The 18098-nt window shown below is 44.0% G+C and overlaps 1 protein-coding gene across 3 annotated transcripts in view; it reads left to right on the forward strand.

Moving 5' to 3' along the window:
- Positions 1-18098, forward strand: part of TNS1 (tensin 1) — a 1287061-nt gene that overhangs the window by 1195442 nt on the left and 73521 nt on the right. For 2 of the 3 annotated variants that reach the window (XR_015308332.1, XM_086954487.1), the window contains exons 20-21: positions 9712-9911; positions 10909-11050. Coding sequence is in view for 2 of the 3 variants with exons in the window: in XM_086954487.1 (XP_086810613.1) it covers positions 9712-9911; positions 10909-11050 (342 nt within the window). In the remaining variant the exon portion in view is untranslated. The remainder of the gene's footprint in view (positions 1-9711; positions 9912-10908; positions 11051-18098) is intronic. The other variant, XM_086954486.1, reaches the window with a different exon arrangement.

Here is an 18098-nt window from a genome sequence, read left to right on the forward strand (position 1 = left end):
CCTGCTGCCTGACTTTGGGTGGATGGGAGAGAACTGTACTTTTTAATGTGAATTTAACAGAAGTTACTTCTTTTATTTCTTTCCACAAAGATAAATAAACTTAAATGACGACCTGAAACAGAAACAATATCATATGCAGGAAAGATGTCATTCCATTTATTTAAACCGCCAAGTTAGCTAGCTCTTTAACATTATGGTGCATACCTGACAGGAATTACATTGTCATAGTACGCTGAGTCAGAGGAGGCAATTCCCCAGGTGCACACCTTCCAGGTAATACACCTATTTTTATTTTGTAAGTTCAGCAATGTAACACAGCAGGAACCCCACACTCTTGGGTGTAGATGGCCTCACTTTTGTTTTCTGTCTTTGCAGGGTTCAGTGGATAACCATGCTAATTCACAAAGGTTGGGAAGTGTTATGCTTTCGAGCATTTACCTAAAAATCATGGGGCATATTACCAAGCAATAGCGATAATTATCGCTATTGCTTGGTTAGAGACAAAAATGTATTGCCGACTTGCGGCGATTTTTATCGCAGATAAACCTTGGTATTACCAAGGTTTATCGCAAATGCGATAAAAATCGGCCGCAATGCATGAATATCGCTGAAAAGTCAGCGATATTCATACATTACCGAGCTAATGCTCTTAGCCATGTTATCCACCTCCCATTGGATAACATGGCTAAGAACTGCTCAGGGCAGGTGTTAGCTTTTGGAGATATTCGCGCTTAGCGCGAATATCTCCAAAAGTTGGTAATAGGAGATAGCGATGTTAGCTACTGTTTCCAGTCGCTAACATCTTGGCACGCCCACTTTGCATGTCATTAATGATAAATTTCTCTGACATGCAAAGTGGGGCCCAAGATGGTCGCTATCTCCTACTAGCTGTCACTAACTGGTGTTAGCGACAGCTAGGTAATAGGGAGATAACTTTACCTCCGTTTTCTTGGCTTTTAAAGCCAAAAAAGTGGAGATAAACCCCCTTGATAATATGCCCCAATGCCTTTTGTGGGATTTATGTCTCTTAAAGTAAATTTTCAGGCGAAGATTCTGGACACATTTGCTTTGTACATACGCAAGGTGCAAAAGGTGGACTTGCAGAGAGAAATTTTGCAGAGACAAAATTTGCACATATATTCTATCATGCTAAGTTTAATCAGAATGAAAATGAAGCGTGCAGAAAATGATTTTGTAAGGTGCAAAACAGTTTTAATTGGACAAAGGTGAAATTAAAAACCTGAACTGTCCCAAACTTCATAAAAGGAGGACATCGGCTAAACTGCAAAACTTAACAAGTGAAATAAATCTTTGCACCACCTTGCTATGGTGATGGAACTCTGAGGTGGCTTTCAATATCCTTTAAAAAAAACAAAAAAAACTTTATTGCATTGTGTTATATTAAACAGACAATATTACAGGAGAATGATGTCCATCTTGGAAACGTAACTTGCAATATCCTTATAAAATATGGTAGGGAATATTATACTATTTATAATACATGATCAGACCATCAGCCTTCCCAGGAGCCACTTGAATTCAGGCATTTTCATTTTTTATGTTCATGGGCAGCAGGAATAGTAAAAGTGGAACTATACTGTGAAATTTAACATACAAAATCAGACACTGGGCATGTACTATCGTGTTTCGCCAATGACACGCTCCTGTACCTACGCAACACCAATATCAGAATCCCATGGAAAATACAGATCCTCAACTCTCCGGGGAGCGTCTTGGGACTATGAACTAACTGGAATAAATCCTGTGCCTTCCTGATGTCACCCGAACTCCATAGCCCACTGCGGCTCAAGCCTCAACACAGTGTTGGAGGGACCCATCGAGTTATCAAGTATTTGGGTGTCAAGGTGTCTCAATCTTGTGTAGGTATGAGGGAAGTGTAGATATGAGGAAAGGACCCTGGGAGAGGCGCTGCGAGCCCTACAAAGCAGCGTGGGATTCCTGTGCTACCTATTATGGCTACCATTACCATATTAGGTAGTTTTTGGTGAATTTACCTGCATGCATGCCGCAGAGCTGCTTCAGGGAACTAAACACTCTGACGTGTGACCTGATCCCAGATGAGGCCGACATCTGGTCTCACTGGAAGTGCTGAGACGCCCGATGGACAGAGGGGGGCTGGGAGCTCTGGACTTTGAAATGTACTTCTTGTCTGACCAGATACAGTAGCTGGCAAGGTGTCTATGTGCATGCCATATAGCAGAGCTGGAGGAGGTGGGAGACCCATGTCGCAGGGATGCCCTCGTGGCAATGATACTGGGAGTGCAGCTGAGGGCAGTCCATGGCACTGGACTGCTTAGCCTAGTACTCCGCTGTTAGAACACAGTGATCCGAAGAATACAATATTAAGAGATGTATGAACTCGCACTTCCAATGGTTGCTATACGCATGCCCGGGGAAGGCTTTCTTTATGGAATGCCGGGTACTGGAGTGGACTGTTTCGGTCTTGAAACAGTGGGACGCTTCTACGTGGAAGGCAGGAAGTGTGGTCTTGCTGATTTAGTCAGGGATGAGGGCCTTGCGCCAACAGAAGTGATGTATCCCACACTGCTACGGTCAGTGGGCCACATCTGGACTGTGGGCACAGCTGATGCCCTCACACGTGACCTGGTGTAAACCTTGCCGACTTTTGGCAGTGGCCTCAGACTTGTGTCTTGGTTCTACCAGACCACCTCATCCATGACCACAGGCAAAATACCGGCCCTACAAAACTGATGGGAAACTGACCTGGGCAGACGGTTCACGGGACAGGAATGAGAGCAAGCCATGGGAAGGTGCACAAAGTGTCACGAAACACATGATACAAGTACACGCAGTTCAACGTTTTACACTGTACCTACCTCACAACCACACAGGCTGAAGATCATGAGGCAATTGGACGCTATCTGCTGTCCTCGCGGTGCTCAGGCGGATGCAGACTTCATCCACATGGTATGGGGTTACCCTACAGTGATGAGATTCTGGACCAGGGAGGTCAGAGACCTAGAGTGCACCCTAAACAGACGCGACATACACACTCTAGACATGTGTATCCTGGGCATTTACACTACGCAGACAAGCAAAAAAGTGGGGAACAGATTTTGGATCTTGACCCAGTCCTGGTTTTAGCCCGTAGGGGCGAGGCGCAACATTGGCAGTCGCCGGACATACCACCCCACGGTTTATGGAAGTGTGAGGTGCCAACCTGGGCCACACCTGAGGGGGCTGCCATACAAGCCGAGGAACTAGACAGTTCAACAACACTTCTCACAGTGATTCACATAGAATCATGCGCTCGGACCCCTCTAAGGATAGAGTCTCACTACACCCCCTAGGGGGCTGACTACTGTTCAGATGGTAGTAACGCAGTCACTGATTCGTACAATATCTGAACCAGACAGGGCGCTGCAGGCGAGAGGGCAATTCTTATTGACTCTTATGCTGTGATGTATGGGTTAACAAAGTAATCTGATACAATCAGGTGAGGTGGAATAGGATGGTTCTTGTATGTAAGACATGTCCATGTACCATTTGTGTGACTTGCTAATGCTTTGTTTTTGGTGCAGCACGCATCAACATATGTATCCCAATATTCTGTACTCCAACACACTACTATTTATTACGTTTGTTACCGAAAATGCAATACAAACAGCATTAAAAAATATACACACGAGAGAAGTTATTAATTTTTGCAAAAAAAGCTATTCATAAATCAGGCTAACACTGCTGCGGCTGAGATTGTGTAGAAACACACAGAGATTCTATCTTCCCTGCAATGGTCTACAGCGAAGAAAGACGTAAACTTGTAGCAATAAATAATTATTTTCAGTTGATCAATTTATCTTTCTCGAATAAGATATGAAAAGAAGTAAAATCCAGTTCTGGTTTTCCTTGTGTATATTGTAGCTCTAATTGTACTCCCTGGCCCGCCTTCCACCCCAACTGCTGGCTCTGGTAGCAGGTATTGTGATGTCAGAACTCAACTGTAATAACGCATTACAGTTGAGAAACTACATCATGTATTTATGACTCGAGATGTGACAAGTCGTCTGTAAGGAAATAGGAGATGGGCTTTTATAAATGGATTACAGGCTTCCAGGCATTATAAATCCTTATTACCAGCTCCGTGTCACGCTGCGGATGTAGCAGGCTCTCCAGAGCAGTGGTAGACAGTTTAGGTAAGAACAACCGAGAAACTCCTCTGCATGTCTGGCCCCGAGCTCCGATTGGGATCGGATAATCGTGGACCGGAGGGGAGCTTTGAGGGGGTTTGGACAAACATTTGTATCTTAAGTGGAAAATGCAAACTCCTTATAGTGAGACTCATTTGAAATGTAAGGGGCCAGTAACTGGCCAATAGGGAGGCAGCATTCCAGATTGTGAGACTTGCGCCCCATGGATGTGATTTGAGGTGTCTGGGAAGCCGGTCTGTCTTTTAATTCCCCCATAATGCTGTATAATTGACTCATTAGTCTTTCTCCAGTGCCACGAGGTATTTTCAATGAGATCCAGCTGGAAAGAGAGGGGCCCTCCCGTGAGCCCCCGAACACCTCCGCCAGATCCAATTCGCACGTCGCGCGAGGCTTTAACTTCCCGCGCTTTTCTGTACAATTGCACATTCATCCTACTGAAGTTATCTTCAAAGGAGCAAGGGTTTTTTTCCAGGGTGAGGGTGGTTGTGCTGGCAGGAAGGGATGTAAAACGGGGGGCGTACCCCGGCTGCTGGCACTGTTTCTTGGGGCCCTTGCAGTGAGTGAATGCCGGCGCCAGCTGTGATGGAGAGGGGCCTTCTGCAACCGAGAGAGGTTCACTCCTTTCAGTCACCCGAGCGGAAGAAAGAGGATTTCCTGCCTTCTCCCTTCATACAATTATAAACTCTCTCTTCTTTACACAGCATTTGAGAAATGCACGTCTCGCTGGTTACCCAGTATTCTGCGCCACGTGACGTGCTCTGGGCACAGGCACCGTCCACTGCAAGGGCTGTTTAACTTTAGGAGCTGTGAAGCGTCCATCTTCCATCAGAACTCTATGCTCCTTGGCTCGCTTAAGATGGCGCTGAATTATGCTGTAGAGAACAGACCTCACATTGATCGACAAGGCAACGCACTCTGCCTACGATGCTTAGGTGTCTTTGGGTGGTCAGGATGGCAGAGTCAGCACACAGGGTACCCATAGCTGGCACATATTGTCTAATGCCCAAGGGGACATACAGGAAAAGCAGACATGGCTGCGGGTTGGTCCAGCACTCTTATGCCTTTGAAGGGTCTTTTCATTAAGGAAGTAAGCTACTTCCTGGCCAGATATACTCAATGAAGTGTGGAACCATCAGCCTACAGCAGGCGCTACCAGCACTGCTGGTTGAAAGGTTCGGTTGGGCACCGTGGTCACCGTCCACTGAGCATGGGCGACTGAGGTACAAAGCCTTTCACCCCAGATCTGCTGTGTGTGGCAGATTCCCTCTGGATCCAGCCCTACTTAAGAACTAAGATTGAAACGGTGAACTAGCCAGTTCCCACTCTTGTATCACGGCAAAGCATACGTATACACATAATACAAATGCACACAACGTATCCGCAAATCACTTTAATTCAACGAGCTCTTTGAATAAGGAGTACTCTGTACTAATCCAATGCGATGGACGTAAAAATGTGTAATTGGTCAATTTGTTTGCAAATGTTTAAGAATGAAAATACAAAATGTAGCAAACAAAATTGCAAACACCGAAGAATGTTTAGTTGCCTTATTTCAGGGTTTTTAGTTGAGTTGGAAAAACTAAAGCTGAGAAGCACACAGTCTGATAAATTCTGGGGAAAGCACAATCTGAACTGGCTTGAAACGGAAGAATCCATGTGCTTTTCCTAGGTTACTTCTTCAGGTATGCCAATAACAACCTGGAAATCCCGTGATCCACTTCCGGGCAAGTGAAATGGCAAGGGAGGTTTTGCTCGATTGGCTGCCCTCTTCTGTCAATCAAGTAAGGTTTCACTTCAATTTCCATTTCACTTTGAGGGTGAAGACCATCAGACAAGGTGCCTGCCGCTACAAAGGGGACAATTCAAGATGGCACCAACCCATCTGAAGGGAGACACACGGCAATAATAACGACTTTAACATCAAACTGAAATGTTGTGTAGACAAAGAATTGCCAAGGACATGAAGAAGTCAATTTGGTCAGTGGCCATTGGCCTAAAGACTTCAGAAATTCTTCAAATTCCTTAGTTTGAGTTCCAGAATAGAGGAAGGGAGGGAAAGCTGTTGAATTAAGGCGTGCCACATTGCTGGTGACTCCATAACTCCTTATTTTTTTCTTTTGTTTTATTGTAGAAAAAGAATAACTAGAAAAATAGAAAGAACGTTTTTGCATGGTTATCTCCAGAGGATTCCAAATCAATATGGTTCGGAGTGATATTGTGTTTATTTCCACATTATTCAGAGGTCCAGGTCCTCCCTGCAGCAAACCTTCACTTGTGTCCAAAGAAGAATATGGCAGGGTAGGGGGGAGGTACCAGGGCACCATTGGTGTCTTCTCAAAGTTGGCACCGACATTCTTCCTGCCGCGGCTGATAAATGATCACGGACCCGATGTAGGTGGCCATTTACCGGGCGGTAACGGCCGAAGCGTTTGATGTTAAAGTCGTTATTATTGCCGTGTGTGATCTTCACCCTCACAGTGAAATGGAAATTGAAGTGAAACCTTACTTGATTGACAGAAGAGGGCAGCCAATCGAGCAAAACCTCCCTTGCCATTTCACTTGCCCGGAAGTGGATCGCGGGATTTCCAGGTTATTATTGGCATACCTGAAGAAGTAACCTAGGAAAAGCACATGGATTCTTCCGTTTCAAGCCAGTTCAGATTGTGCTTTCCCCAGAATTTATCAGACTGTGTGCTTCTTTGCTTTAGTTTTTCCAACTCAACTAAAAACCCTGAAATAAGGCAACTAAACCTTCTTCAGTGTTTGTAATTCTGTTTGCTACATTTTGTATTTTCATTCTTAAACATTTGCAAACAAATTGACCAATTACACATTTTTAAGTCCATCGCATTGGATTAGTACAGAGTGCTCCTTATTCAAAGACATTGTTGAATTAAAGTGATTTGAGGATACGTTGTGTGCATTTGTATTATGTGCATACGTATGCTTTGCTGTGATACAAGAGTGGGAACTGGCTAGTTCACCGTTTCAATCTTAGTTCTTAAGTAGGGCTGGATCCAGAGGGATTCTGCCACACACAGCAGATCTGGGGTGAATGGGTTTTTGGGAGGTAGGGGCCAATCTGTAAATTAACCGAATCGGTAAATTTACCAATTAGGTAAAATACAGAATCAGTATTTTTACAGATTCGGTAACTTCTAGATGTAGGTGGGACTCTTCTGAGTCCCAAAGGCCTTTCAGATTCGGTATTTTACCACCCATTCCAATTGGATGGTAAAATACCAAATCCAGGTGTGCATGCACATGTGTGCATGCATACCTATTCCATGTGACAGACAGACATGCCCTTTGGGCATGTCTGTGTGCCACATGGCACACATGCCGGTGTTTGGGGTGCTAGAGGGTGTCAAAGTGACACCCCCTGCACCCTTGCTTGAATTGGTATTTACCGAATCGGTAAATATCGATTCAGTAATGCCCATTGATTCCTATGGGCTTCAATGCCCATAGGAATCAATGGGCATTACTGAATCGGTATTTACAGAATCGGTAAATACCGAATCTCAACGATTCGGTATTTACCGATTCCCCCCCCTCCATTTTACTACTTCTTAAATACCGAATCGGTATGATTCGGTAATTAAGAAGTGGTAAAATAAAATTACCTACATCTAGGCCCAAATGTGTAAACATACTAATTGTATGTAAAAATGTTGTATGTTATATGGATTGTCTAAGGTACCATAAAACAGTTTAATATTATCGTGATGATGATTATTTATATTATCTCAATTGCTGTTTGATATGAATGCAAGATAGCGGCCCACATTCCTTCTTCTTCTTCTTCTTCTTCTTCGTCTTCTTCTTCTTCTTCTTCTTCTTCTTCTTCTTCTTCTTCTTCTTCTTAGTAGTAGTAGTAGTAGTAGTAGTAGTAGTAGTAGTAGTAGTAGTAGTAGTAGTGATGGCATTATTGTTACACTAAGAGAGAGATGCGAGTTCAGGGATAACATTGATTGTGGACAGGGGATTGAGGAAGCGAGTAAAAAGTCTAGGGCTTGCCAGAATCCAAGCAGACTGGTCCATCACCTGAGACTACAATCTTGTCCATTCTCAAAGTCCAGGTTTCGTTCAGCAAAACAAGTGGAAAAACCTCTTCATGATGTTATATTCATTTAGCTGGAAAAGACATCAGCAAAAAATGATTTTCTCCTGCAAACTCTATTGTTGCATGTCCTCTCTCCCACAAGTACAATGAAGAAATGTTAATATTTCTGAAAATGTGATAATCTTGATCTCCAGAAATTGGAGTAATTTGTGGAAGTGAAGACTCACAGTTTCACACGCCTCAATCCTTCACCCGTCTTGTGCCAGCATCCTCGCTGTTCAGGGTGTCACGTTCGCTCTCTGGTCGAGATGCTGATTCAGAGCTGAAAAATGGCCAGGAACATCTTCAGCATTGACGCGACTCCCACGGGGACGTTTTCATTGGTTGGTGGAGTGAGTGTGTGTTTTCAGCTCTGAGAGTTTTCCACTTGGTCAGAACATATTTAATGGCAGCCTGAGTCACACAGCAGCGTCTGATGGAAACTCTGGGAACACAAGGCAAGCAGTAGATTTACAATGAGGTTAGTATTTTTGCACCAAGGCTTCTGTGGATTTTCCTCTTACTGAATAACAGAAAATGGCCTGTTCTGCCTACAGCGCTATTCGCACATGAAATGCAAGGAACCCTCTACTCTGTGTGGTTAGTGCAAGCTCAGATACCGTCTGATGAAATGGTAATAATTCAACGATTACTTGGACTATTGTATCAAATGCTTTTGGACAACTTTGACCAGCGCCATTGCTGTATATTTACCATTCAGAAGAGACAAGTGTGTACCCTTTTCACGGCATAGGCTTACTGGCCGTGGGCACTCATTGGAAGAGGGTGAGGGGCTGCTGAAGGAAGTGAACCTCTACTTAATGAGTTCACTTGTAGAATCAATGGGCGAGCCAGGAGTAGACACTTCGACTGATCAGAGCCTTTGCCTCAGAAGCCTACTACACGGAAGGCCTTTTCTCAGAATGTGAGGTTCAGTTTAAGCGAGATGCTCTGCAATCAGACAATATCCCTTGCTTCCTCAAAGCTGACCTGCTGGCTAGTGTGGCCTCTTGCACCTGTCTTTTGCTCCTCCCAGCAAGATACTCATGGTTTGATGGGAGATCCTCATGTAAAAAAGTTATTACACTTAGCAACTCCATCCCTTTACCTCTTCATATTGTTGTCAGATTTTAGAAAATCCCTTGCTTTTTTGACAAGGGTACGTACCATCAACGCTGAAGCTTTTCAGTGCTGGTCACCTTCATGAGTGCTTCTCCCTGTTGTATCTTCATTCCATACCAAATACCCGTACCATAGAACACTTCAAGATCTGTACAAAAACCACAATGAATAAATGCTACTGCCCTCCTTCCTGTATTGACAGTTAATGGAGCTACCCTAAGAAATTTCCTTCTCACACTTCTACACCCTTATTTTGCCTTTAAAACTTTTTGCTTTTTTCCTCTTTCTTACCAGGAGTGCAGGCTCGCGACAAGACCCCAGACGAGCTAGGTGGACCAACCCGAAGGCGCACCACCAGCGAAGGCCAGTACGAAAATAGCGGACCACATTCTGGAAGTGTACGGAGCCCCACGAATGTCCGGTCTCCTGTACGATGTGTCTCACCCGAGGTTTTCAACACCATCGCTGCCAACCCAGGAGGGAGGCCGAGAGAGGTGACACCAATCTTTCTGCAAGTTAAGAGAGAACATATGGGAAAAAACAGAGACTGTGGATGATGAATGCAACATGAATGGTTTTGTAGCAGTGTTGAGTGACTCCTCTCTGTTGGTAGTAATTTGATTTCAGATTACAAACTGAGTTGAGGAGTGGTGCCTAAACCATATACACCTTCCTCTATTAAGCACATTCTACTTCAAAAATAGGGCTCATTGCCAGTAAAATCATGGTGCAAATGAGAGAGTGTGGACTGAAATCAGGTAGCCCCCCCCTCATGAGATTACGCTGTCAGCTAGTCTTTTCCTCATTCAATTTAAATATGTACGTTGTGTTCATTACACACCCACACGTCTACAAACACTGTTGGATCTCCACTAAATGCCTTTGATGCTCTCACCGAGTGGTAGATTTATGCCTTATGTTGTAGTAGTGCCAAGTGATCAATAAGTCCTGTGGAGATATCACCTACATTTGTTCTGCTGTGATAGGATTTCAAGTTGATCCCGATCTCAAAGCGGCCCGTCCTTGTTTAGTCAATGATTTAGACCTGTAGGGAGGCACCAAAATGTTGATCGACACCTATTTTCTGCTACCCAACCACAACTTGACCAAACACTGGTGAGTATTATTCAAACCAATGGTGAGTGAATGGTTGAGTGGCATGTTCTGATGTTCCTTACTAGAAGCTCTGATATACCAAAGAATGGGTTGTCCCTCAAAGCTTTGGGGTATGTAGTTGGATTACTTTGAATTTTCAGTTCTACTTGACACTGTTCCTTGTTGACACAAATTAGCCTACATGGCCTGATTGTCTGTCTGTTATTCAGAGTGCCTGTATTAGAAGCCTCTAGAGGGATCTTAGTGACTGTTTCGATTGCTCTTGAAGTGGGTCTGTCTTGAATGCATTACCTTTTCGATATTCTGTGAAATTGTAAATAGGGGAATTACGAATATGGTTATCACTAACCCAGAGTGTCCTTGTTCACCCTGCAGCCTCACCTTCACAGCTACAAGGAAGCCTTCGAAGAAATGGAAGCCATGTCGCCGACCAGCCCGACCCCCACCGGTGGTGGTGAGATATCCCCCCCGATCCCTGCCTTTCCTATCTCACCACAAACCCCTTACCTGAACCTGAGTAAGTTCCGCCGCTGCGGGAGGAGGAGGTCTCATCAGGGCGGGGGAGGGGCAAGGTAGCAGCTGATCCCACATGATGTCACTGTGGGAGGATGGAAAGGGAAGCGCCGACCACCCAAACTAGCCTTGTCCCGATTGTCCTCGTCAGTACGTCATGAGATATTCACAATAGTTGTCACTGAGATCTGCACCCATCGCTCACAGACATGCATTGTTGTGTCATTACCACCAGCATTCGCAATTTATAATGTAATGAGACAACCCCCAATTTTTTTTTTGATTTTAGACCCATATTGAAACCAATGTTTTGGAAATTTTGTGAGATGCCTTCAAATATTGAGGTTTATCCCTATCCACCCAAAGAGGTCTCCAGTGACAGCTGTGATGTCTCTATGTGCCTGCATATCAAAGGATGTACTGACCGGATGTCCAAAAGATGCTCTTAAATGTTCTGGACCAGAAAACCCAGCACCATCTGTTTTCCTTACGTGTAAACCCTTCCCCAAATGAGCACATGTTGTTTGATGTTCACTGGCTCTTTCCCCTGTGCCACGCGCACACTGACGCTTGCTGCGGCATCTGATGGCATTACTATGTTGGGGACATATTTATTCAAAGGGCTGTTGATTTGAAGAGGGATCAGAACCAAAAACACAGCGGCGAAGCAAGGTCGGGTGGTACCCAGTGTGGAAAATTTCTTCGCACCCCCGGCTTGACAAAATGTCAAAAATATGTGTTTAAAATATGTGTTCCCCTGAAAATTAAATCTGATCTACTATGGCTTCCTTTCACCACTTATCTTTCTTCCAAATCTCCCACTCCATTTCTTACGACTACTCCCACGTAATTTAATTCGATTTTCTCCTCCTTTTAATCTTTTCCTCCCCTCTTTCCTTTTCTCTTTTCTCTGTTCCTTTCCTTACCTTCACCTACCCTCTTTATCTTTTTCCCTCTTACTTCTGTACCTCTTTATATTTAAGCATGTCATGGAATACTTATGCTTATGTATTTTTTTCCATTACTGATGGCATGTCTTTTGTATTATCTTTCAATGATAAATAAAAATGTACTAAACAAAAACAAAAAACAAAAAAAAACAAATATATTTGCCATTTTGTCAAGCAGGGGGTGACAAGTGTCATTACTGAGGTGGGGGGAGAGGGTGCAGGGTGGTGACAAAATGGCCAAAATATGTGTTTAAAACACATATTATTTTGCCTTTTTGTCACCCTCCTCTGTGATGACACCCGGGGCGGCCCGGACCTACAGCACCCCCTTCCTACGCCACTGCAAAAATGTAAAGAATTTTAACAGTGTGTGTATTGTTCAACCTAGGTTTTTACAGTTTAGCCTAGGGTTTTGCACCCTTACAATTCCTGGTTAGATAATTGTAAATAAAAGTGATAGTTATTAAAAATCATTAAAGTGTAACAGCACATTAGTTGCTCTGCATTACAGAGGATGGTTATGTCCGTCTAACTTTCTTTTTTAAAAAAAAAATGTTTATTGAATTTTATAGACACAATATACACATAAAAACAAACACTTTAAGCATTTCTTGCAGGAACTGAGAAAAACTCCAAACCAAAATGTATTTTGTACTGGAGAAGTATGTCTTCGAATTGACAATCCCTGGTTACTTCTTGGCTGTAGCCACATATTTGTAAATACATGCGTATATCTGAGAACTACTTAGCACTGTGTTCCGTAAAGACTGATTCTGTGAGGCAGAATCAATCTGGCTTTTAATGAACAGCCAGGAAGGCCAGTGATGGGACTTCCCTTATGAGATGTCAGTCCAGGAATGCTGAGGGCGGGACTTCCTGTACGACTTAAGGAGCACAGAAATGTTGAAGCCAGATTTTTTAGTACCGAGAATGAAAATAGAAATGTCAAAGTCTGGATTTCCCCTATTTGACAGAAGTACAACAAAGATTCATCCGTTCTAGGGGTTAAAACATTGGTGTAATGGTACAGTCAAAAAACTCCCCAAAAACTTCTCCTGAATCTGAAAAAAAATATTTTAAGGATGAGAACCCTCACCGACCATACTGCGGCTTGCTTCGTCATAGAGTCCCTCGTCACACCCCATCACCAATGGGTGTGGGCTACAACTCGCACCCAGGCCACTGTGTATAAGGCCAGGGCAGGACAGCGTTGAATTAGACTGCACTAGCCACCTTGGCTGGCCAACGCTGTCAAGGGGCTATTGATGGGTGCACCTGGGGCAGTTGTGAGGACCCACCATTATTGCGTAATCTGTGCTCGTGTGTTCACTACTTTGAGTAGTGACAATTTCTGGTGTCTCAAATTCAACCTCCATCATTCATTGTTTCCTAGTTACCTTCCACAGCCTTTCCTCTGATGAGAGGAGGAAATAGTTCTGATATTATGATAACTCTCCATTTTAAAGAGTTATCTCATTTGAGACGTCTGAACGAAAGGATAGGGGCGGTGAGAGTTGGGCTGCTGTGTGGCACGCTCTGAGCAGCAAGAGAGATGATGGTCTCTGCCAAGAGAGGTGTCAAGAAAAGTCTGTTTATTGCCAGCAGGGAGCTTGGGCAACAACCCAGCTCTGGAAGGAGGGCTCGGAGTGTCTACTGTTTACTTAGAGCGTGATGCACTCTGGGAATGCCAACGATTTCCAATGACTTCACAGCTGTGATGACCACACCTTGTGTGGGTCACTCCAGGGCAGTCTAGATGGGTTACAGAGAAAAGAAGGGAGAGTTGCTGCCATGCCAGTGCCTAAAAAATGAGATAGGGTGAGGGCAGAATCAGTCATGGCAGGATTGCCCTACACCAATCCTCTGTGACAAGCTGGCAAGCTTTTTTACTGTCACTACTAACTGAACTCTCTGTCCCAGCATCGAGCAGGGACCGGGTTGTGAACCCGCTCTCGGCCCACAGACGGCTACATTCACAGACACTTGACGTGCCATTACATGTCCATTTATCTGGGTTGGAAGTGATGTGTTCAGGTTCCCTTTTCTGTTGCCCTTTTAGCGAACACCACAAGTGCCTTCCAAGGCCCGATACCCTTGACAGGTCAGGGCGCCCAAAGGCTGAAAAAACAACAGCGATGCTTGACATTCAATTGAAGTCTGGAGAAAACTCCCTATTGGCAAACACTCTTGTCCCCAGGAGAGCCACTTCACCAGTAGACGCTTAGACTGAGCAAACCATGGGTGTGCTGCCGCTCCCTTCTTGGATATGGCTTTGCACCTGTGTGTGAAACGTGCAGGACAGTGAAACTGACCAGCAAGGGCAGATGTCCTACTTGGGATGCACAAGCCACACAATTGATGGACGGAATGCAGAACAAATCAGAACATTCACCCCCAGTCAAGAGATCCGGGTTAAATCCATTTTTCTTGTGTCATTTGCCTAATAATGTTATACCAGCATGTAGTGAAATGTGTAAATTGCATCGCATTGGTACAAAAACTTACAGAAATGTTTTGTTTTTGCTACTCAAATATTCAATCTGCACATACCCTACCCTCTCTGGTGTGCATTATACAAACAATTGTCAAACTGCTTTTTTAGGTAGTTCCTATAAAAATCATGTCACCTACATTGTTTAAAGAACAATCATCCGTCATATGAATTTTCTGTGAATTTTCACAGACCAAGAAAGCCAAAGTTTGCATAAGTTTTTCACATAAAATTTGTAGAAAAACCTATGCAATTTCCTTCCATAAATATGAGAATCGAATCACTTCTACAGAACCATAATGAAAAATTAGGTGACACTCTGCAGAACAGCAAATGTACTAGTTTTCACGAACATTTCTAGGCAATCACTCCGCATGCCCCTTAAATATATAATAAAAGCATAACCTACAAATGTCCCTTGAAAGACTCCTGCACCGTTGTATTCGAGCTTAATTGTTGCCTGTTCAGCCAGAAAGTCTGAAATCAAACAGGGCTATTGTGTTCATGGATATGATTTGATAAAAAGTAGAGGTCTGATCTGAAACTCGAATGCACTGGGATGTATCACATTTTAATGCAGCAGTTTGTATTTTTCAGATTGAGTAAGAGAATCTGAGATAGCTTTAAGGGTCAATGTACCTGCTCCTTAGGTTCTTGTGTGGACTTCGGGTCAGAGTTGAATTCCAGCGCATCTCTTGTCTTTTCATACTTGCCGAGGTCAACAAAATGAGGTCTCTTGAGCTTGACAGTAACACCGCCGTTTACTCAAGTTGCTGGGAGCCTGCAGAACTCTGCGAGAATTTGCTTCACAAAGAGCAAATTATCATAAATTAACACCCTAGCAAACTCTTGTATCCTCACAGAAGAGTGCCCTGTAAGCTTTTTGAGTAAGGTGTTGGTGATAGGAGTCATGAATCCCCCCCACTTCTCTCTGAAAATCAATGTTGTCTTTGGCACCCCCTCTCTGTCCCTGTGAGATGCTGGTAGAGCTGTGCGTTGTCTGTAGATCGCTTGCTCTTTAAGGTTTGCTCATCTTGAGTCTTCCTGTGAGCATGGTCAGATTGAGTCTTTTGAAAAAAATAAACCATTGAATTTCACACTTCTTTATTGAACTATATGGTAGTGGGGTACTCGCCACACATCTCCTGACCGGGTGCTGCCCGTCAAAGGAAGATATGTCTGGGCAGAGTATGGCTGATTTCAGACATGCCGGGCATTTGGCAGTTCTATCCCTTCGCTGCCAGCCTTTCTCAGTCTCTGACCTGTCTCCTCAGGTCTCTCATTGTCCTGGCAGCCAATGTCCCTGTGTCCTAGATTATGTGTGGCTGCAGCAGGTGCTGACACTGCATTTTTTCTTCTTTAGAAATTCGTACTGTAGGAAAACCTCGCTGACTTGATGTCACATCTACTTAGACTTTCTCTGTATGTAGCGTTGACGCTTCCGCCATTAGAGAATTCACCTCAAGGGAAATGTTTTTGCATCTTGTGACAATGTACGAGAATGCATACTGAAGCAATACATTGATTCATTACATCTTCTGATGACGTAGGATGATCCAAACTGAAGCAATACATTGATTCCTTACACCTTCAGATGACGTAGGATGATCCAAACTGAAGCAATACATTGATTCCTTACATCTTCTGATGACGTAGGATGATCCAAACTGAAGCAATACATTGATTCCTTACATCTCCTGATGACGTAGGATGATCCAAACTGAAGCAATACATTGATTCCTTACATCTCCTGATGACGTAGGATGATTCAAATTGAAACATTATCCTTACACCTTCTGATGACGTAGGATTATACAAACTGAAGCAATTCCTTCCTATTCCTTCCCAAAATTGCCAAAGGCAGAGAGATAACTTTGCATTTGCATTAGACTTCTTAGTTTTGATAAAATGATGTTATTTTGCTCCTCACGCTTGCTGCTTTCGCTTTCACTTCCTCCTCCCTCCGGCTCACTTTCTAATGTCGATGTAACCCCTTCTGATGGTGGTGGGTTTATTGGGTAGGGTCGGTTGCAGTCACTCAGCTGATCAGTCAGTTGTGACTGATTGATTTCCTCTCAAGTGCCCCTACTGTACAGAATGAGCCTATTGGCTGGCACAGTGTGATTCAGTGCAAAGTGGAGAAAATGGCATTGGATTGGATAGTAATTCAATTTTATAGCGCCTAGTGTCCCAGAAGAGATGTTGAAGTGCTTTACAGTGAGAAGCATGGTGAACTGACTTTTCAGAAGATTAAAGTATATAGCGGTTATAAATCCATCAATGTGGAAATTCTAATTTCTTAGGATAACTATACATCATATTGTAAGAATTTGCAGCTAACTTGTCTCCTGAATCAGTGCTTGAGGGACCTCCAGTGATTGGCCGGCTGCCTCTCCCTCACTCAACCCAAAGCAGCCCTCTCTGTCTCGGCAATGAAGGACCCAAATACCAATGATGTCCCCGATTTATTTCTGAAAGAAATTAGTATATTTTGGATTTAGAGGATGGTGTTGTACCAAATATTCGGTGACAGACCCACTTGCCTGTGCATGTATTGCAGTAGTTGTGTCTTATTGTGGGAGATAGAAGACTCTGTACCTGATTTCGATCTCGTCGGACGGGTCACTCTGTCCAAACGTTGATGGATATCCCGTCAGCCTATATATAAATCCCATTATACTCTATGGGATTTATATTTCGGTGGACATGGTATCCGCCCAGTTGTGATGGAGTACCCATCCGCAAAGATCTAGATCAGGCCCTCTGTTTGTAGCGCATGCCCCTTGCTTCGAGTGTCAACACTATGTCCTTAAAGGATACGCTACATTGTTTGTTACCCAGTGTAGTGAGGACTCAACTCAAGGGGTAGAAACCACGTTTATTCTTGTCTTTAGGATCCCTGTAAAAACTAGATGTGGGACAGTGGCAGATTGGGGAATACGGGTAAAGTGGCACGGCTGATAATGGAGAGGTGATCAGGTGCTGGGGGATAGAGGCAGTGCACGTTTGCAAGACTGCATGAACTTCGAGAACTGAACCCACGCGAGTGAGCGAGCAAGCATGCTGCAAGGGACAGGCAAGAGTTGGCAGTTAGGAAACTGGGTTGCAGGAGAGCAGAAAGAGTGTTCAAGCCAGGAGTAGCTGTGAAATAAGAAAACTAATGTGTCCAAAAGGATGGTAAAAGTTTCAGAGTAAAGATCTTGTTGTGAAGGTAGGGATCTCTGGCAGTCCATTCCTCTACCTACCACTAGTCCATGGCAAGGCGTTTGCTCTCCCACTCTTTCACCTAAATCTCTCTTATCTGGTCTTAGCTGATCTAACCCTCGTGCCAAGACAGAATTCACTTGTGGAATTTGGTGTAGTTTGCTTTCTCAGAAATACTTTGCACTGAACACCATGTCCAGCCAAAGGCTGCGCCCTGAGGGATGCCCGGGCACGAGCCAGCGGTACAAGTCAGCACACTAGAAAAGAAAGAACATGAGTTCCAAGCTGTGCCCTTCCTCCTCCTCTGTTCCTCCATCTTCCTCCTCCTGCAGCTGTGTGTGGGTTTCAGTGGAATCTGTCAGTCAGGAGAAGAAACACGCAGCGATTCCGCATAGAGACAAGTAACA

The sequence above is a fragment of the Lissotriton vulgaris genome, chromosome 2_1 (assembly GCF_964263255.1).
Source record: "Lissotriton vulgaris chromosome 2_1, aLisVul1.2, whole genome shotgun sequence".
Taxonomy (NCBI): Eukaryota; Metazoa; Chordata; class Amphibia; order Caudata; family Salamandridae; genus Lissotriton; species Lissotriton vulgaris.